Source organism: Natrix helvetica (assembly GCF_964273705.1).
Source record: "Natrix helvetica genome assembly, chromosome: 2".
Classification (NCBI taxonomy): Eukaryota; Metazoa; Chordata; class Lepidosauria; order Squamata; family Natricidae; genus Natrix; species Natrix helvetica.
In genome coordinates this window covers 135,246,100-135,266,776 of record NC_138552.1, presented here as the reverse complement: position 1 = coordinate 135,266,776, position 20,677 = coordinate 135,246,100, and the positions used below count along the sequence as shown (strand labels likewise).

General features: G+C 39.5%; 1 protein-coding gene across 2 annotated transcripts in view; it reads left to right on the top strand.

The window, feature by feature from the left end:
* Positions 1–20,677, top strand: part of PLCB1 (phospholipase C beta 1) — a 510,832-nt gene that overhangs the window by 439,776 nt on the left and 50,379 nt on the right. For both annotated transcript variants that reach the window (XM_081940153.1, XM_081940154.1), the window contains exons 28-31: positions 1,791–1,867; positions 2,030–2,119; positions 2,918–2,975; positions 5,151–5,237. In XM_081940153.1, coding sequence (XP_081796279.1) covers positions 1,791–1,867; positions 2,030–2,119; positions 2,918–2,975; positions 5,151–5,237 — 312 coding nt within the window. The remainder of the gene's footprint in view (positions 1–1,790; positions 1,868–2,029; positions 2,120–2,917; positions 2,976–5,150; positions 5,238–20,677) is intronic.

Below are 20,677 nucleotides of genomic sequence, written 5' to 3'. Positions count from 1 at the left end.
TGGGGGAAATTATTTCTATTTATTATATATGTAGAAGTGTCCTTACCATTGGACAGAGTAAAACATGTTGATCCAGGTAATGGATGTAGCAATATCCAGGCATAATTCTGGCTATTTTGTTTTCTGGTTCTTTCTCTAATCCTGAGGTAAGTGGTAGTGGTGCTTATTCTTTGCTGACCTGATTGGGTTGATTATTTTGCTAATTATCCTCTCCAGCTTGGCACAGGTGGGAAATGTCCCCTGACTAATAGGAAGAAGGATGATTATTCAAAGAGTAATCATGTATTCATGTATGTATGTATGGTATGTTGCTCCACTGATATGATATAGGCTACTGGGCTATTTAAGTCAATATTATCCATACCAACTAGTGGTAGCTTTCTAGATGGGAGTCTATTCTAGTCCTTCCTGAAATTTTTGCCTACCAGTTGCTGTCTGACTAACCATCCATCCTGAGGGCGGAGCAGGTAGAACCCTAAAGTCTCACTGTACAGGTAGCCATTGAGAAACAACAGGCCATGTAATGGCCATTCCAAATAACCAGTACCCCCAAACAACAAGTAACCTATTTCAAAGTTATGACAGATGCAGCATTCCTATGGTCATTCTCACTTAAGACAGACCAGAGGGATACTGCAGTGGTTTGCCTTGTCTATCTTCCCTGCCACCCCCTGCAACACTTAGGCCTGCTCCCCATGACTTCTGGAAGCAGCCGCCATTTTCAGCACCCCAACAATTCCTTGCCAAAATGGCGGCTGCTTGCAGAGCTTTCTCTGCTAATTAGCTGTCCATAGGAATGCTGCAAAGTTTCCCTGGCTCGCTAGGCTTTGAACTTAATCCAGGCTAAAGAGTAGAGGTGACAAAATGTTTCTTCAGCTTTTTTCCACTGAAGTAAAAAAAAAAGTTATCTCTAAAGGTTGTGCCAAAAAATGGAGGACATTTAGTCTTTACAAGCTTTAGCTCTCCTGCTAGAGCTAAAGTTCAGTCCTGCTAGGACTTAAAGGCTAGACTGTAGACTGCCCTCTACTGTAAAAAGCTACAGACATTTTTTTTTCTCCTTATCTGCTTGGTTCTTCTTCTCTTCAGCCTGAAGTCAAGTTACAGTTTCCATATAGACATTGGTTACAAAGCAGAGGGACAGTTTAGTTTTAGAACTTAACTGGGGCGGGAAGAGGTGGGAAGAAAGATCAACGAGTCCGTCCCTACCAGCTTCTTTGTTTTTGTTATTGAAGAAATGTAGCTTTTGGAGAGAAGGGAGGAAGCATTAAATAGGGAAAGGGTTTTGGGAAGCTCTTCCAGAAGTTACCTTCTGTGCAAAGGCCCTCTTCTCAAAGCCTAGAGAGTCAGGAGAGCTTTGCACCCACCCCATGGACAGCTGATGGGCAAACACCTGATTAGCGTAGAACATTCCAAAAGGCTAGGGAACTAGTTCTTGTTTTACCCCAGAAAGGCAAAGCAAAGGGAGAATTAGGAAAGACAGGTGATCCCAGGGTTTTCTTTCCCCATTGTTTCTGGTTGCACATACAGTCAGCTGTGCTGTGGCCCAGTATCTGTGGGTAGGGGAGGCCTGAGACAGGTGGGCTGGTGCTTGCATTAGGCTCCCAGGATCTCCCACCAGTTTCACTTAAAGACCCATGCACTCATTTAATGAATGTGTTGGGGAGAACAAGGATGGCTGGTCGATGGCAAGCTCCATTAGGGCCAAAACCTGAAGGCTATCTGTGCAATACTTAACCAACTGAATGTAGCTGGTACAATTTATGACATATCTGTTTTTATCCCCTCCTAAGCTTATACAGAAGCTGACAGATGTAGCAGAAGAATGCCAAAGCAGCCAACTAAAGAAGCTGAAAGAGATTTGTGAAAGGTAAAGACTACTTACGGAACCCATTCTTTTGACTACCGTTCTAGATGTACATTAGAGTAACTCCCCAGTCAAGACACAAGAAGTCCCTTCTGAGTGAATGTGCACAGCATAACTTTTGTTCTGTTTTCTTCTTTTATAAAAACAAATCTGGATTTGTTGAAGAGAAAAGAAAGAGCTGAAGAAAAAGATGGACAAGAAAAGGCAAGAGAAGATCACTGAAGCGAAGTCCAAGGATAGAAGTCAAATGGATGAGTAAGTGCAGTCTTCAATTCTCACCTTAATTTGTATCCAGAAGACCTGAAACACCGATAGAAGAAAATCCTTTTTTTTTTTTTAATGTATGTTTGACTACGGGTCTCCACAGATTATATTAAAAAAAACAGGCAGAACAGTAGCTGTAGGGATATAGGAAAGGTTACATAAAGACATGCGCAGCAAACTGCCATGATCTCAGTAACTGGTTACCTCAGATTCCTATGAGCTCACCTAATTAGCAGAACCAGGCACTAAGAGGAACTATTGAGCTATGTGAGATTCTACCCTGGGTGGGATGTTCTTAGAGATTGACAAGAAGAGTGTGCCAATTACAATGCCCTTGCTATATGCTTATTGCTTTGCTTGTAAAAACTGTATAAAAAGAATAAACCCTGCGGAGGCAGGGAGGCATTTTGGAATGAACCCTGTGATGTCTGGACTCTGAATCCATCAAGTAGCATAGATTCCCTCAGTGGATGTGCATTATTTTTCCTTTATTTAGAAGAGCTTATCTTATTTCTTGTTTGAATCATCCTCAAGGCAGTTTAAAATCAATCATGATGACACCCATAATAGCACATGACAAAGAGCACACAATCTCTTTGAAATAAAGGATTAAACCATTTCGAAATCTGATGAATAATACCCAGGGCAATATATGTAAAATTTGGCTTTGATTTTCTCTTAGTGAAGTTTACCAATTATTTTATAAACAAATTATTTGTGGCAGAAAACCAGTAAGCAATGATTTTAAAAATAAATGGGATTAATCATTTTTTAAAATTTTCCTCTCAGGGAGAAGACAGAAATGATTCGCTCATATATTCAAGAGGTGGTACAGTACATTAAAAGAGTAAGTCTGCTGCCTAAAACATGTATTCACCTTGGCATAAAGATGACATCATCCATTTCAATATTTAGAGTGATTTGCACATTGTAATTATCTTGAAATACCAAAACCTCACCATAATAGTAGTGCATGTTTTTTGTGCAGAGACAATTTCTAGTTCCAATGTCCAGTAGGGCTAAAATTTTGTAAATTTAGTTTACCATTTTTCCTTGATTCTCCGGAGGCAGATCAGATCTTACCTGCCTGCAAATGTAACAGCACCACAGTTGAGATAAGAAGGAATACGGAGAGGTTGAACAGTTGTGTTTCAGATGCGGAAGTTCAATTGCTACTTGTTTTGCTATGGAATGTGATTTTGTTTTGGGTTTTCTTTCTGTCTGATACCTTGAGTGCTTTTGGTAGATGATATATTTGTTCAACACATACATACATTCATACATGACGGGTCCTTGGTGCTCTCTGAGTTTGCTTGTTTTCTTGCCGATGTTTAGTTACTCTGACTAGGTTTCCCTCCTGGGAAACCCTGGCACAAGATCGATCAACATGGCAGACACTGATCCATCAAGGCTGCCACATATTGGAAGACAGAAGAACAACCATAGCACAAGAGAAGCGAGCACTCCGCAAAGCCAGAGCTGCAAATGCTGCAACAATGGTGCCCACACATACCTTCCCGACATGTGGCAGAACATTTCATGCCCGTATAGGCCTTACCAGCCACCTGGAAACACATCGTGGACAGCCCACAACCTGTTAGATGTCAAGGTCCTCTTCGAACATGATGGATGAACTTCATCACTCTGACTAGGTAACATCATCAGTACACTGATGACGTTACCTAGTTAGGGTAGTGAAACGTTAGCAAGAAATCAAGCAAACTCAGAGATCACCAAGAACCTGTCATATCAATCCTGAGCTACAAACATTCTCCTTTATGTGTGCATACTTCAGATGAACATCAAATAATATCTTTGAAATCCAGGTTCTGTTCTTGTATGACAAAGTTATGCCCTCAAAGTGCTGTTCAGAAATAGATTTTTTTTAAAAATCACTTAGTTGCAGTAAGATTGCATGACAAATCAAATAGAGCATTTATAAAAGCAAATGCTTCCCAGTAACATGCATGAAAAAAAGGGTTCTTTATGAGCAAACTTTATTTTGGTGTAGTGGTTAAGCATCACCAGGCTTGAAACTCAGAGATTTGTGAGTTCTAGTCCTGCCTGAGCTACAAAGCCAGTTGGGTGACTTTGAGCCAATCACTTTCTCTCAGCCCTAGGAAAGAGGCAATGGCAAATCATTTCAGTAAAACCTTGCCAAGAAAACTGCAGGCAGTCTCTGAGAATCAGACATGATTGAATAGAATTAAAAATAAAATGAGCATGCTTGTCAGTATCTGGTTTCTGTCTCCTTCCTTTATTTCCTCATCTCTTCAAAGCTCTGTGGTTTGCATGTTGTCTATTGAAAAAAAATGCTATTTTTCTAAAACAAGTTAGCAATGAGACCAATTAAGCCATTCACTCTCTTCAGAGCATAGGACACTTCACCTTAATGACACAGAAGTTGGTATTAAAAATTATCAACGTAGTCCAAGACCTTTACAGCAATATAAATATGTTTACATTTTAAAAAGGACAGTGTGCCCTGTAGTTAATGCTGGCTACTTGGCCTAATTAAATGCTGCAATTAATCACCATATATTAAGAATGTATCTTCCATTTTTAACTGCACATTTCCAGCTAATAAACTTTAAATTGGAAACAAATCGACTGACTTTCCTTGAAGTCTTACACGAAAGAAGTTGACTACGTTAATAATAATGACATTTTATGTCAAAATATTCTCTAAAACTTTGTTACCCAAGATAATTATTATATCAAAGAGCCAAAGTGGCACAGTGGTTAGAATGCAGTATTACAGGCGACTTCTGCTGACTGTCGGCTGCCAGCAGTTTCACCGGCTCAAGGTTGACTCAGCCTTCCATCCTTCCGAGGTGGGTAAAATGAGGACCCAGATTGTTGGGGGAAAATATGCTGACTCTGTAAGCCGCTTATAGAGGACTGTAAAGCACTGTGAAGCGGTATATAAGTCTAAGTGCTATTGCTATTGCATTCTTGAGTGTGAAACTGAGAAATTCAGATAGGCATGTCAATTATAGTTGCCTTTGTTTTTCAATTACAGCTAGAAGATGCCCAGATCAAAAGGCAGGAAAAACTTGTGGAGAAACACAAAGAGATCCGTCAGCAAATACTGGATGAAAAGCCCAAGGTAAGAGAACTTGAGTACAAATAAGTTCATAATTAATAAGTATGAGACTGATATCAGGTAGATATACAAATATTTCATGGTACGGAAAAGCACTGATATATATTTGAAATACCATCCATCAAGAATATTGTTAACCTGTGTGGATTGATAAATGGCTATCATTTTGTTTGGGAATATCTTGACCAGCAGAGGGTGCAATACATTAATAGATGTGTAAAAAAAATAGCACATTTACTCTTGTTTTTGTTGTAACATGCAAGAAAGCGCAGTGTTTTTTGGTCTCAGCAAATTAGCAAAATGCAAAGAATATAGTATGCTATAAAATGCCCTTTCAAGATGCCGATATGGCATGTTTTGAATTCTTGTCTATTCTTCTCAGTGGAGCAGATGGCGTATGCATGCACTTTGAACATAATATCATATTTGTTTTGTGGGGTTTTCCCAGTCTCTTGTCAGGAGGTCTGCAATTAGTTTCCAATGGTCGTATTGCTTATTCTGGCAGCTGATACCATCCTTGAAATTAATTCATTGTGGCTTTGGTTATGCTTTTGGCCAGTTAACAAATGAAGGCAATCAGATAAATGTTTTAGACTGTTTTCTTGGTAAGTTCACCCTAACTGACTACACTTGTGATCGCATAGGAAAATAGGTGACATTTTCTAAGTGCATGGAAATTATAAAATGATTGGCTATATTTTATAGTCCTTGAAGGCAGAAAATAATATAATATTCAAGTCAGAACATTTTTTCCCCTTCTTTTTTCTTTTTGGCTCAAGTTCTTATACAAGCCAATGATTTGAAAAGGGAACTGGAATGTACCAGTATACATTGTTTTAAATGTGGAGAAGAGATATGCCTCTTGTTGAAAACAATCACTATTCTGTGAGTTTGGGTGCCAGCCAAAATGCATCACTTCTGAAGAATTAATGGAGAATGGTCCTCAATTAATGAAGTCTGAAGTGGAAAACCCTTGTGATGCAGTTGAAGAATCTCCCTTCTCCCAAGTAGCCCAACATGCATTGAAGGTGTTCAGAGTTCAAGAGGTGTATTGTTTAAGTATTTGTGGGAACAGGCGGAAGGGGATAAGGAATGGAATATCCTGAATAGGAACATTGGATACTGCAATATTCGATATTGCTTGGACAATGAATGCATCTTTCCTTGATTATATAATCAACAATTCTCTGTCATCTTGAAACGCAAAGGGCAGATTTCTCAGTTTCCTGAACTGGAGCTAGTATATACCTGATTATTTCTTTCAAGCTCACTTATCTGGAAATATGCTTGCTTAAGGTATTTCATGATTAGATACAAGCAAGGGTGATACAGGTATTTAATCAGATTTAGACAAGCTGTTTATCACTTGTCTGAATCCCATATTATGAATCTGTTTCAGCTTCACTGAATTCCTGCAGTTTAGTATCATGGCATCATACAATAAAATTAAAATTAGAGGCACCAATAATTTAAAAATCGTCTTTCTGTCACATATCTAAGGGTCTTTTTTCTGTTACGGTCACTAAGCTCCAGGTGTGTAATAAATAAATAAAACCAAGAAATCAAATACAAATGGCATACTTTTTTTTCTTACAACAGTGGCAGCATATTAATTCAGTTGTAGACTGAGAAATGTTGCTGCCCAATGACAAATTACCTACAAGATTTATCTGATGTAATATGCTGCCAAACCATCTGTGTAGTATTTGCACACTCTGCTTAAGCCATTAAAATCATCTCATTTTGGAATTCATATCCTCTTTCCAGTTAATCCTGGTTGGCTAAATCTAACTCTGACTTTTTAGAATTGAAAGACAGTGAGTGCTATCACACACGGAGGGAACTCTGCCTTTGCCTCCCCTCCGCCCACCTCCCAAACAGCTTCCTCCAAATACTACTTGGCTGTGGAAAATTAGGAAGTTAAAAATGCACTTATTAAGAAAAGTTGGGAAATCAGCTTTTTTTTTTCTGTCACTGTGCCTCAATCTCAGGAAGCAACCTCTTATCAGTAATCCTGCACCTCATCTGAAAGTACTTTGCTTTGAAATTTAACAGATTAACAGATTTGGAAGGGACCTTGTAAGTCATCCAGTCCAACCACCCTCCAAAGCTGGAGACCCTACAACTCCTCTGACAGATGGCAGTCCAGTCTCTTCTTGAAAGCTTCCAGTGATGAAGCTCCCACTACTTCTGAAGGCAAACTGTTCCATTGGTTGATTGCTCTCACTGTCAGAAAATTTCTCCTTATTTCCAGGTTGAATCTCTCCTTGTTCAGCTTCCATCCATTATTCCTTGTCTGGCCTTCAGTTGCTTTGGAAAATAGCTTGACCCCCTCCTCTCTGTGGCAGCCCCTCAAATATTGAAACACTGCTATCATGTCTCCTCTGGTCCTTCTCTTCACTAGACTAGCCACGCCCAGTTCCTACAACTGTTCATTGTATGTTTTAGCCACCAGTCCCCTAATCATCTTGGTTGCTCTTCTCTGCACTCTTTCTAGTGTCTCAAAATTGAAAAGGCTGTCTCGCTACTACTCACCACCCATCTCTCAGGAAGAGAAAACTTGGAGTAGCATTGTTAAATATTGGGAAGGAAAGTTTGGTTTTCATTGATTAACAACTTTAGCAACCAGTGGATTGTAGTGCAGTAAGACTCAAATTAAAGGTAGGCCTCAATTCACAACCATTTTTTTAGTGATCATTCAAAAAAGGTTGCTTACAACCAGACACACTTACAACTGACATAGCATCTTCATGGTCATGTGATCAGAATTTAGGTGCTTGGCAACTGGCATGTATTTACAACAGTTGCAATATCCCAAGATCACAGAATTGCCATTTGTGACCTTCCCAGCTGGCTTTTGGCAAGAAACGTCAATGGGGGAAGCTGGATTCGCTTAATGACTACATGATTCACTTAACAACTCAGTGATACAATTAACGCTGGCAAAAAAAAGGTTGCAAAATTGAGCTTGACTCACTTAACAACCACCTTGCTTAACAATAGAAATTCTGGCCTCAATTGTGGTCCTAAGACGAGGACTACCTGTACCAGTGACCCCAATTCTCTTCTTGCTATCTGTGTATTAACACATTTGTCAATGCAAGAATGCCTGTGACAAACCTAAATCTCTTAATGGGCACCATGAGTAGGTGAGATTTCACTATATCTCACTTCTTTGATATTTCTTACCTGATGAATCAGAGTGAGATTTACAAAAGTTTACAAGATGACAAATTTGTTTATTGCAAGTAATTTTTATCTTTTTGGATATTGAATAAGGTGAAAGAGGAATATATTACACTGCTGTTTCATCCTATCTCACTATGTCATAAAATTACAGAAAGAGGATACTAATATAAACAATGTGCAAACTTTCAGCATACAATTAAAAAAATGTGTATATATCTGTCATTCAGTTGGGCAGATAGGCAGACCCTCATACTCTCTCGTACACACACACACCAAACACACACACACACACACATCCACCCACCCACCCATGTATCCATCCATCCAACCATCCAACAATGTAAATGTTTTTCAAAAATACTGATTAGATTTTGGACAATTGTACAAGACAACTAAGCCGGAAGGACATTTACAGGTACTCTGAAATCTTGAGTCCTTAATTTAGCAGCATAATACGTCAGTAGCTAAAAATTCTCTGAAATTTGTATTCCAAATTCAATTGCTTGTAGTTTTTTAAAATTGCAATCGCATCTGGAAATATTGAGTGAAGAAACTTAACTCTGGAAAAAAATGAGTAAGTGGGTGAAATCAGATTGAGATAAGTGTACCTCTTTTTTTCCATTTGTAGGGTTTGTTTGTTTTTTAACGTGAACCAGGATAGCCACCATTTGGGATTGTTAGACTAGGAAAGAGGAATTAACAAATAGACAATTACTTACTGTGTTTCCCCGAAAACAACTTGGCCTTATTTTCAGGGATGTCTTATTATTTTTGAGGCGCAGGAGGCTGCGAACGTGGTTACCTCATGGCTGCTGCGGTGTTGCAGTATTTTTGGGGAGGGCTTATTTTAGTGCATGCGTTCAAAAGCCCGATTGGGCCTATTATCCGGGGGGGGGGGTGTCTTATTTTCAGGGAAACAGGGTAATAAGAATAAAGGAATGGCATTTACTTAGAGTTCTTTTGTCCCTCCTGAGACTATCCTGTCCACGGTGTCCAGGTAATGTTTCCGAATTACTTTGATCCTTTCCTTATGAAGATGGATCCAGTGATGCAGCTACCACTTAGCTACACTTTGAAAGAGGCTTCTGACTTCCCTTGTGTGACTTGTCTGAAGTAATCCTCAACTTATGACGGTAATTGAGCCTGGAATTAGTAGTAAGGGAAGCTGGCAATTATATGGGTCACCATGTGACCACTCCCGACTTTATTGCCTATTTTGTGACAGCTATTAAATGAATGTCACAATTGTTAAGCAAACATCCTGGTCATTAAGCGAACCGATTGTAGCCAGTGGGCATTTTTTGTTGGAAACTGGAAGTAAATACTGGTTTCTGGTTAAAAAAAAAAAACCCATTATAAATTGCAGTGTCAGGACCATGGAGCTCTGCAAATGGCCAAAAATGAAGGCTGGTTGCCAAGCGCCCACAAGGCAATCAGATAACAGCAGGAGGGGCTGCTTAAATTGGGGTTTTTATAGTGTTTGAGGGGTTCTTTGAAACTGGATCTTTTATAGCTTTGGGAGGGGTCCTTCGTAATTGCAAATGGTCACTAAACAACTAGTTCTAAGTCAAGGAGTACCTGTACATCTATGCTACACACAGTGAAAGAAGATACTACACAACAGGCAGTGGGGTAAACCACTGATCTAGACCACCTCCTCTCACTTCTGAATAGTATATTTACATCAGTCATGTGGGGCAAATCAGGAAAGCAGGATCTTTGTGAATAGACACCAAATGGACTCAGGCACCTGCCTAGACTCCCGTAGACCCTAGTTACTCCCATTACTCAAATATGTGGAATGGAGAGTAGATCCTTTCTTTCTAATGGCAACCTTCTGTGTCTGTTTTTATTCAGAGGTGGGTTGCTGCCGGTTTGGCCCGGTTTGACCGAACCGGTAGTGGTGGTGACAGGAGGCTTCGCCACCAGAAGCGTTGTGCATGAGCACGAGCGAACCGGTAGTAAACCAGTTAGCAACCCACCACTGTTTTTATTGCACTAGAAGGAGTGGAGGAGGGAACACTTGTGAACACATTGTGAGACCTTTGTCCCAGCTAAAACTACCTCCCAAATATACTTACTCTGAATATAATACAATACAATAGTAGAGTTGGAAGGGACCTTGGAGGTCTTCTAGTCCAACCCCCTGCCTAGGCAGGAAACCCTATACCGTTTCAGACAAATAGCTATCCAACATCTTCTTAAAGACTTCCAGTGTTGGGGCATTCACAACTTCTGGAGGCAAGCTGTTCCACTGATTAATTGTTCTCACTGTCAGGAAATTTCTCCTCAGTTCTAAGTTGCTTCTCTCCTTGATTAGTTTCCACCCATTGCTTCTTGTTCTACCCTCAGGTGCTTTGGAGAATAGTTTGACTCCCTCTTCTTTGTGGCAACCTCTGAGATATTGGAATAATGCTATCATGTCTCCCCTAGTCCTTCTTTCTCTTAAGCTAAACATACCCAGTTCCTGCAACCGTTCTTCATATGTTTTAGTCTCCAGTCCCCTAATCATCTTTGTTGCTCTTCTCTGCACTCTTTCTAGAGTCTCCACATCTTTTTTACATCGTGGCGACCAGAACTGAATGCAGTATTCCAAGTGTGGCCTTACCAAGGCATTATAAAGTGGTATTAACACTTCACGTGATCTTGATTCTATCCCTCTGTTGATGCAGCCTAGAACTGTGTTGGCTTTTTTGGCAGCTGCTGCACACTGCTGGCTCATATTTAAATGGTTGTCCACTAGGACTCCAAGATCCCTTTCACAGTTACTACTACTGAGTAAGGTATCACCTATACTGTACCTGTGCATTCCGTTTTTGTTGCCTAAATGTAGAACCTTACTCTTTTCACCATTGAATTTCATTTTATTAGATAGTGCCCAATGTTCAAGTTTGTCAAGATCCTTCTGTATCTTAAGCCTATCTTCTGGAGTGTTGGCTATTCCTGCCAGCTTGGTATCATCTGCAAATTTGATGAGTTCCCCATTTATTCCCTCATCCAAATCATTGATGAAGATGTTGAAGAGTACTGGGCCTAAAACAGAGCCTTGGGGTACTCCACTGCATACTTCCCTCCATGTAGATGCAGTTCCATTGAGAACTACACGTTGAGTGCGGTTGGTCAGCCAGTTACCAATCCATCTGGTGGTGATGCTGTCTAACCCACATTCTTCTACTTTATCTAGTAGTAGGTTATGGTCTACCTTATCAAAAGCCTTACTGAAGTCCAAGTAAACTATATCAACGGCATTCCTCTGGTCCACTAATTTTGTCACATTATCAAAGAATGCAATAAGATTAGTCTGGCATGATCTGTTTTTGACAAATCCATGTTGGCTTTTGGCTATTACTTTGTTTGCTTCTAGGTGTTCGCAAATTCGTTGCTTGATTATTTTTTCCAGAATCTTTCCTGGTATTGAGGTTAGGCTGATAGGTCTGTAGTTTCCTGGATCTAATTTTTTCCCTTTTTTGAAGATGGGAACCACATCAGCTCTTTTCCAGTCCTCTGGTAGTTCCCCGGTGTTCCAGGATCTCTGAAAGATATAATTCAGTGGTTCTGAGATCTCGTCTGCTAGTTCCTTCAGAACTCTGGGGTGTAATCCATCCGGTCCTGGTGATTTGAACTCATCTAGGGTAGACAGGTGCTCACTTACCATTTTCTTCCCTATTTCAATTTGTGTTCCTAATTTTGTGGTGCTGCTTTTGATAGGTTGGACTGTTTTATCCCTTTGTGTAAAGACAGATGCAAAACATGAGTTAAATAGTTCTGCTTTCTCCCTGTTGCTTGTCACCTTCTTGCCACTTTCTCCTAGCAATGGACCAATTGTTTCCTTAACTTTTTTCTTGTTTTTAACATGTTGGAAGAAGCTTTTTTTGTTAATTTTTACTTTTGTGGCAAGCCTTTCTTCATTGTGAGCCTTAGCTTTCCTCACTTCATCTTTACAGGCTCGGGCTATTTGCTGATATTCTGCCTTAGTTATGTCCCCCTCCTTCCACTTTTTATACTTACTTTTTTTGTCTTTCAGTTTGTCAGATAGTTGTTTATGCAGCCATGCTGGTTTCTTTTGGGAGCTGTTGTTTTTCTTCTTCATTGGTATTGTGTTAGACTGGGCTTTTCTAATCTCATTTTTCAAAATTTCCCAAGCTTCTTGAGTTGTTTTCCCCTCGAGGATTCTCATCCATGGAATTTTTCCCAAGCTCTCTCTAAGTTTATTGAAATTAGCTTTCTTAAAGTCCAAGACTCTAGTTTGACTTTGTTCTACTACTTGTGTTTGGATAATGTTGAATTCCAATATTGCATGGTCACTTGCCCCCAGGGTTCCTATGACTTCAACACCTTCTATCATTTCCTCTCTGTTAGTGAGAATTAAGTCCAGTATGGCCGATCCCCTTGTTTCCTTCTCTACTTTTTGGAAAACAAAGTTGTCTGCTAGGTTTGTTAGGAACCTGTTGGATCTTCCACTTGGTGCAGAGTTTGTTTCCCAGTTGATGTCAGGGTAGTTAAAATCTCCCATTACTATTGTGGTGTGCTTCCTACATACCTTAGTTAGCTGACTAGCAAAGAGTTCATCTTCTTCCTCTGCTTGGTTGGGTGGCCTGTAGTATAGACCTATGGCAATGTCATTTCCCCCACAACCTTTAATATTGACCCAAATGCATTCAAGATAGTTCTCATTATTGTTGTGCTCTATTTCTGTAGAGACATAGTTATTTCTTATATATAGTGCAACTCCACCTCCTCTTTTATTTGGTCTATTTCTTTTAAATAATTTAAATCCTTCTAGCTGTATGTTCCATTTGTCAGTTTCATCCCACCAAGTTTCTGTAATGGCAATAATATCATATCTGCCCTCTTTTACTTGAATTTCTAATTCTCCCTGTTTATTCCTCATGCTCTGTGCATTGGTATATAGACATTTGAGTCCATTTTGATTGACCTTGTGTTTACTGTCTACATAACCTGTATTATGCCTGACTGCCCCTATTTTCTTGCCACTTGTGTGATTCATGCACATGGTATGACAATCACTATTACATGCTTGGTTTTGCTTGACAGCAGGAGTGATAATCTTACCCACACACACATCTATGTTACATGCATTTATAACCCTATGAATTTTAGTTTGCTGGGGACAGAGATGTTCTGTATCTATTAATTCTCTGTCCCCGCTCTTCAGTTTAAATGTTTATCAAGAAAATCTGTGAATTTAATGCCAAGTAACTCAGTTCCTTTCTTGGATGGGTGCAACCCATCTCTTTTGTACAGTTTTTCATTGGACCAGCTACAGGCTTCATGACTAATAAAACCAAAGCCTTCCCTTTTACACCACTCCTTTAGCCAAACATTAAACTCTGCTACACGCTGGCCCTTCCCTTTTTGTTCCTTATATACAGGTAAAACCTCTGAAAAGATAAGCCTACAACCTATACTATTAAGTTCATACCCCAAGTTCTGGAAATCATTCTGCACAGAAAGTACATCTTTCTGGGATAGATCATTAGTGCCAAGATGTATAATAGCATCAACGTCACAGTCCTTACTTGCATTCTTGACTATCTTAAGAATACGCCTCTTGTCTCTGCTGGCAGTAGCACCTGGCAGACACCTGACCTCTTTTAAAACCTCCGTATCCTCTCCTAAATTAACATCTCTTACGATTGAATCACCAACCAGAAGGTGACTTCTCTTTTTACATACCTTGATCTTCTTCTGCGACTGATGTGTGATACCTGGTTCCCCTTTTCGCCTTTCCGAAGAAAGTTCTTCGTTTTGGACCACGATCCCCTGCTTATTTGAGTCATCATTATCACAACTGCCTTGACCTATCTCTTTAGTGTCCCCATTAAGGTCAGCAAGGGCACTATATCTGTTTTGCTGGGTCACAGCAAAAGCTTTGGGTTTATGGTTCACAGCTCTCAACCTGCCAGATCCCACAGTTGTCCAGACAGCTCTTCTCCTGCAAGATCTTTGTGGTAGAGGGGGCTGATAGTGTGGCTTCACCATAGAGTGGAATGGCTGACGCAGACACCTAGTTTCTGCTTGGAGAGCACAGATTACAGATTCTAGATAGGTAATCTGCCTATGTAGACTCGTAATTTGTTTACAAAGGGGACAGTATCCAAATTTGAAAAGAGTACTGCGAAAGACAGGTGCAAAACAGCTATTACATTGAACTAAGCCAGTCATTTTGAAATAAATAAAATCACAATCTCAAACACACTAATCTAGAATGTATTATTGCTATTTTGGTTTATAGATATATGATTCGCGCGCCGTTAGGCGCGCGGGCCCCCACCTCAGTGTCTTTGTCTTGTGACTCACCCCCTCCTTCTCTCCAGCAGCTCCAATCCTAGCTTCAGGAAGATTCAAATGATATGTTTTCTTCTACTTTAAAAAGTTATCAGGCAAACTCATTTTAGGCATACCTTAGCCTAGATAGAGTTTCATCCTTCATATTAACGGGAGAACAGCTGTTGTCAATGTGGAGCATATTTGGCTGACCTATTTTTACCCTACCTGTCCAGCAATCCAGAGGTGTCCTCTAATTGTAATTGCTTCTTTCCTTGTGCAGATATTAGAAATTCAATAATGCAGAAGGCAGTTTCCAATTATAGATGCCTGAAGGAGTATGAGGACATGTTCTTCATCCCTGTGACAAAGTGAATGCATTTGAAAACATAACTGTTCACCTAGTGGTGTTTAATACATTCATTAATGATTTGAGGAAAGGTGTTAAAGTTACACAATTCTGATGCATAGTAGTTCCAGATTGGAAATGACTGCAGATACTTGACAATCCAAGACCTTGAATTTATATTGTCTCAGCAGATTAGATTCTTTGATAAAACTAAAATAGATTTGAGGTATTGAGTTCAGTCCAGAATTAGTATATTTAGAGCAGGCCCACTGAAATAAATTGAGCTTCAATTAGCTAGAGCAAATGTTTATGTCTCATTGATTTCAGTTGGTAGACGCTAATGGTTACTATATTCAAATGTAGTCTGCTCAACATAAATGGGAATTTTTGCATCTAGTTACCACACATCCTGATATGTAAGAAATATTTTCTACACTTTTATTAGGTAGGAGATCAACCTGTAAATCCTAGTTAATCAGATAATTTTTGATCAGCACTATAATGTTTTACAAATGCTACAGCATGGGTATCAAACTAGCAGCCCACGAGCCGGTTGTGTCATACACGGGTCATGCCCACCCCACCTCTGCGAAGGGAAAAAACATCACAAAATGTCACGTGACAGCAACGTGACTCCACACATTTTACACCCGTGTGCGGCAGTATTTTATATGCAGTCACACAGAAAGGTCCACTGTAAAACGAATAGATTTTCCTCTTTTTCACAGCACTGGTGTGTTGTGTTCTTTGCTAGAATGCTACATTATGTTGCCCTATTTCATAAAAGACACATGGAAATTGGAAATCATTCAGATGATAGCAACAGAATTGTTCAGATGTCTGGAGAATTTCACATGTAACTAGGAGCTGGGCTTCTTCAATTTAAAAGTGTTCTGACCTAGGATTCCTGAGACAGTGAAAAACACACGCTTAGTCCCCAAAACCCTCTTTTTATTTCAACGGCTGTGAATTATGTTCATTCACAGCCCATAATGAATCACAAATAATTTGTAAATAGTCTGACAGAAGTCTGTCAAAGTCTTTCGGGATAAGGTTGATAAGCACCCACCTTTATCTCCCTTGAAACGCTGCCAAAGACCTAATTGCCAATTAGCTTTGCAAGGCCACATTGAGCACAGAGTCAAAACGGAGCTTCAGAATTTAAACCAATCAGAACAAACAAAGTTGCTTCCTGCAAAGGCTCATGTGCCTTTGCTCCTCCTTTATGTCTTATGGGAAGGGCCAATCATCTCCAAGCCTTATTCCCGAATCGTGCCTTTTGTCTTAACTGCTCTTGTTAAGCCTTCTGGCAGCTCTGTGCATGCGCACACTGGGAACAGGCTCCCCCTGTTCCTCTTCCTTGCTAATGTCCGACTCTGGAAAGTCCAGAGGCAGCACATAACTCCCAGATGACCCTGGCCCCCTCTGTGCCTCCAACACAGAGCTCTCATCCAAGCCTTCCCCAGGCTCCAGGACTGGCCCATGTTCCCCCCAACCTCCTCACTGTCTGACTCTGCTGCCAGCTCCGCAAGCCGCCAGCAGACCACAACAAAAAGAGAGAAGGATGAGGAACTTAACATACACAATGAAGTCTGCCCAAAGACACATTTGTGGTCTTATCTTCTATTTGTGAAAGCAAGGTCTGAATTTCTTTCTGTACTTGGATTCACTGTGAACTTTCTTGTCTTAGCCTTTTTATTTATAATCCTGACAGAATATGCTATAAACTCAGATATCTTATTATTCATTTAATTGTTGTGTTCTGCTTCAGCAACAGAACTATTCAGATGTGTTATGTCACTAGCATGACTCTGTATATCTATATTTACATAAACTAATACATACAAATATATGCATTCTTTTTCTCACTCTCACTTTCACAAATTCACGCATCCAAGAAAACATGCAGTGCTTTTTTCCTATTGACCAGAAGATCTAAGCAATAGGTGCCAAAAACACGTCTGTCTTGTAAAAATGAGGCTACATAAAGATAGTAGATCTTCATCATAGAGAAAAAATTGAAATAATAATAATAATGCAAGCTGACTGTGAAAGAAGTTTGGAGTCATAGATTTCGACTGGTAGGTCTTCTCTTCACAGGGCTTCTAACCATTCTAAGGGATCTTCAGCTAAACCAAATAAATTAGACATACATGTGGAAAGATCTTGCAGGACTTGTGAGGTCAATCCAGATCTCTTGTGCCCTTTCAGCTCTTATGTACTCATATCAATGCTTTAACAGGCTCGAATTCTATTCATTTTTAGCAGAAGCATGCAGCTTTTCCATAGAAGACAATTAGACTAGCCCAAGGTCCAAAGCAGAGAGTTTTAGATACCCATACGTTGATTGCTTGGTAAGCTACTAAGATCCTCACTAGAGAAGGCATTGCCTTCATGATTCATTTCCTCTAATAGGAAAAATATTGTCTGCAGTATACTCTGGACAATAAAAAGCTTGTCACAATTTGGGTTGACATCAGGAAGAGGTTGGCATCGATCTGTGGAAACCTTTTCAAAAAGCTGCCGGCTATTCTGAAGTATCTTTCTTGTGGCCATGACTCCTATTCCTATTCTACTTTGGGGGAGAATCAAAGATAACAGCCCCAGGCTGTAATTGAATCTTCGGAAATTATACTGCAAAAGATTAAAATTCCATTCTTTTTCTAAAAACCCTGGTTGGGAAACCCAGTGCAAAATAGTATAGTATCAACCAAAGCCAAATGAAATCTATGTATTGATTGGCTGCCTTGTTACAAAGTACTGTAACAAAATTACAAATACTAATATGTAAGTGAATAGAAGAACATGAATCGTAAAGAACACTCTGTAATGTAATATATGTATGTATGTATGTATGTATGTATGTATGTATGTGTGTTACAACCCCTGGTATGCTCAAATCCCAGTAAGGGTATGGCTAGCTGATGAGAGCTAAATAGCTTGAAATAGATCTATACTAGTCTCCCTTTATTTATTTATCAGCACAAATACAACACACACACCACACACACACACACATGTATGTATGTATGTATGTGTGCGTGTTACAACCCCTGGTATGCCCAAGGGGTTGTTATTTATCAGCACAAATACAACACACATACAGACACATACATACATACATACATACATACATACACACACACACATACATATATACATACATACACACACACATACATACGTACGTACGTACATACATACATACATACATACATACATACATACAGGCACATCTTTTTCAGAATTGCTTTATTTAGTTAGTGCTAAGTACAAGCAACTGAATGAAAAGACAAAAGAAAGGCTTGTTGATTTATGCCTTCAGATTCACAGGCATGAGAATCAGAGGTCATCTGAGGTGGAAGGTTTCACCCAACAGTTGAACACTGCGGAATAATATTTTTATAATATTTACCACTGGGTGGTATTTCTCAACAAGTCATGGGAGGAATGGAACTAGTGGTAAAGGATTTTCCAGTGTGATGAATCTGAAGAAATAAGGATTTATTATAAGTTACATAATAATACAAAGTACCCAGTGAAAACTTTGTATAAAACAAAATAGATTTTTTTTCTAATGTGCACAGCATAAGAAGAGCAGCAGCTATACAGCTTTGCACTGAAATGCAATTAGCAATACGCTAGTAGCAAAGCAAACAATAACACAGGGGGAAAAGATCAGAACAAAACAAAAAATAATTATGCGAAAATGACCACGTTAATTGCATTGCAAAAGGCAAAGCATACCCAGGGAGAAAGAGAGAAACTTGCTGTTCTTGCTTGTTCTTATTTATAATAAAAATGCAGTAACTGTTAATAAATTATGCTAATTTTGTGTTTGAAAGCAGGGTCATGGGAATTTCAGCATGCTGTTTAAACAACATTCACAGCAAAGCAGTGAACCTAAAACCTTTCTCTCTTGCCCAAAACCTGCACCATCTTTGAGCTTTGGGAGTAGCCGTGATTTGACCATTTTAAAATTTTAAGATCAGCAGGTACAATAAAATTATAATGAAGCCTCAACAATATAATTGATTTCTTTGTAAGGCTTGGGTTGATGATGTATTCTTCACAGTGCCAAGCCGGATAGCCTTCATGCTATTCATTTGCGTAAGCTTATTCTTTTCAAGTGAAATGGTTGTAAATTAGGTAAAGGATTATGAGCCAAACCCCCATAAAGAATCTGCTTGTTCTCTTGAGCACCTTTTTCATAGTAGCTGAAGCACTGATGCATGGGATGGGCAATCAGTGAAACATACTAGGCAGTGTTGGATTTTGGGAGAGCTGCACTATTAATACTCAAGCCAGGATTCAAACTTCTACATCTATGCACATGATTATGTTTTAAACCTTAATTTACTGTGACTAGATAGCAATTTTCTGCAAAAGTTCCAAGAATTTATTGTAATCCAGCATGAAGATTCAACTACTTCCTGCCCTCTCCCCCGGCCCTTTTTATTAAATCTTATAGGCATATGGATCCTGGGATCCACTATTGCACATTTAAAGAGCCAAACATTTTAAAGATGGCACTGGATAAGGCCTTTTTTTTTAATGCAGTCACTGATTGGGTCAATTTGCAGGGCCCCAGTTTTTGCTTTTGTGTGTGTTCCTTGAACAAGAGATGAGAGATTGAGTTTATGGTGGGTTTATGGAGTTTAACATAATTTATGTTGCTGCTTCTGTTAAAACTGTTTGGGTGATTGTTGGAGTATGATCTGGTATATTAGAGAATGAGAGAGATTCCAGGGGTGTTGGAGAATTCTGGATGTATGAAAGGTAAAAGGTACCCCCACACATTCAGAGCAGACAGTAAAATTTCATTTTCTTGTAGCCCTTCCTATCTATTCTCATCATGATTATTTGCATTTCTACAAGACACAAGAGCACCAATTGATGCTTGGCCTGTTTTCTGGGACTGGAGCCACCATTGTGTGGTCACATGGCTTCAGTTCCTGGAAGATGGAGTGGCTGGTATAAATTAAAGGGCAAACCAAAGAGGCGCTGCCATCCTGACTGTGTCCCCTGATTATTTTGGACTAAGGACTGTCATACTTGTTAGGGATGTAACCCTAGGCTTGGCTTGGCAATGTATATAAGCTATGATTACTTTACTGTTACTTTAAATGCTTAAGAGATGTAATTGGTTTGTTCCCTTAAGCAGCCATAAGAGGGAGCCAGAATGACTGTTAGCTCTCTGTTTTGTTAAACGTTAATCGGTGTATTTTGAGGTATTGTGGTTTGCTACTGTTTAGCTATACATTTGTGTGTTAGACTGACTATTTTGATAACTGAATTACTGAACCGTGTATGACTTGGACTGTTAACTGGACTCTGAATACTTCTATATTTCTACATAGTAAACTACTATATTTTTATACTATTCAGTGTCTCTGTATGCTGGTTTGTGCGTGTTATTCCATATCACTCTCATTACGCTTCTCTGCATACTCGCTCTTCTAATGGAGAGCTTAACAGTTCTCCTTTTTGATCATAGGCAGGCACTAATCTGACCACATCGGAAGCTTATCTGGTTTGTTCCATGCCAATTCAGGCCACATTGCTGCCTACCAAGCAGAAAGCAAGGAGAATTTAGGAGCGGAGGCTGCCAACGCTT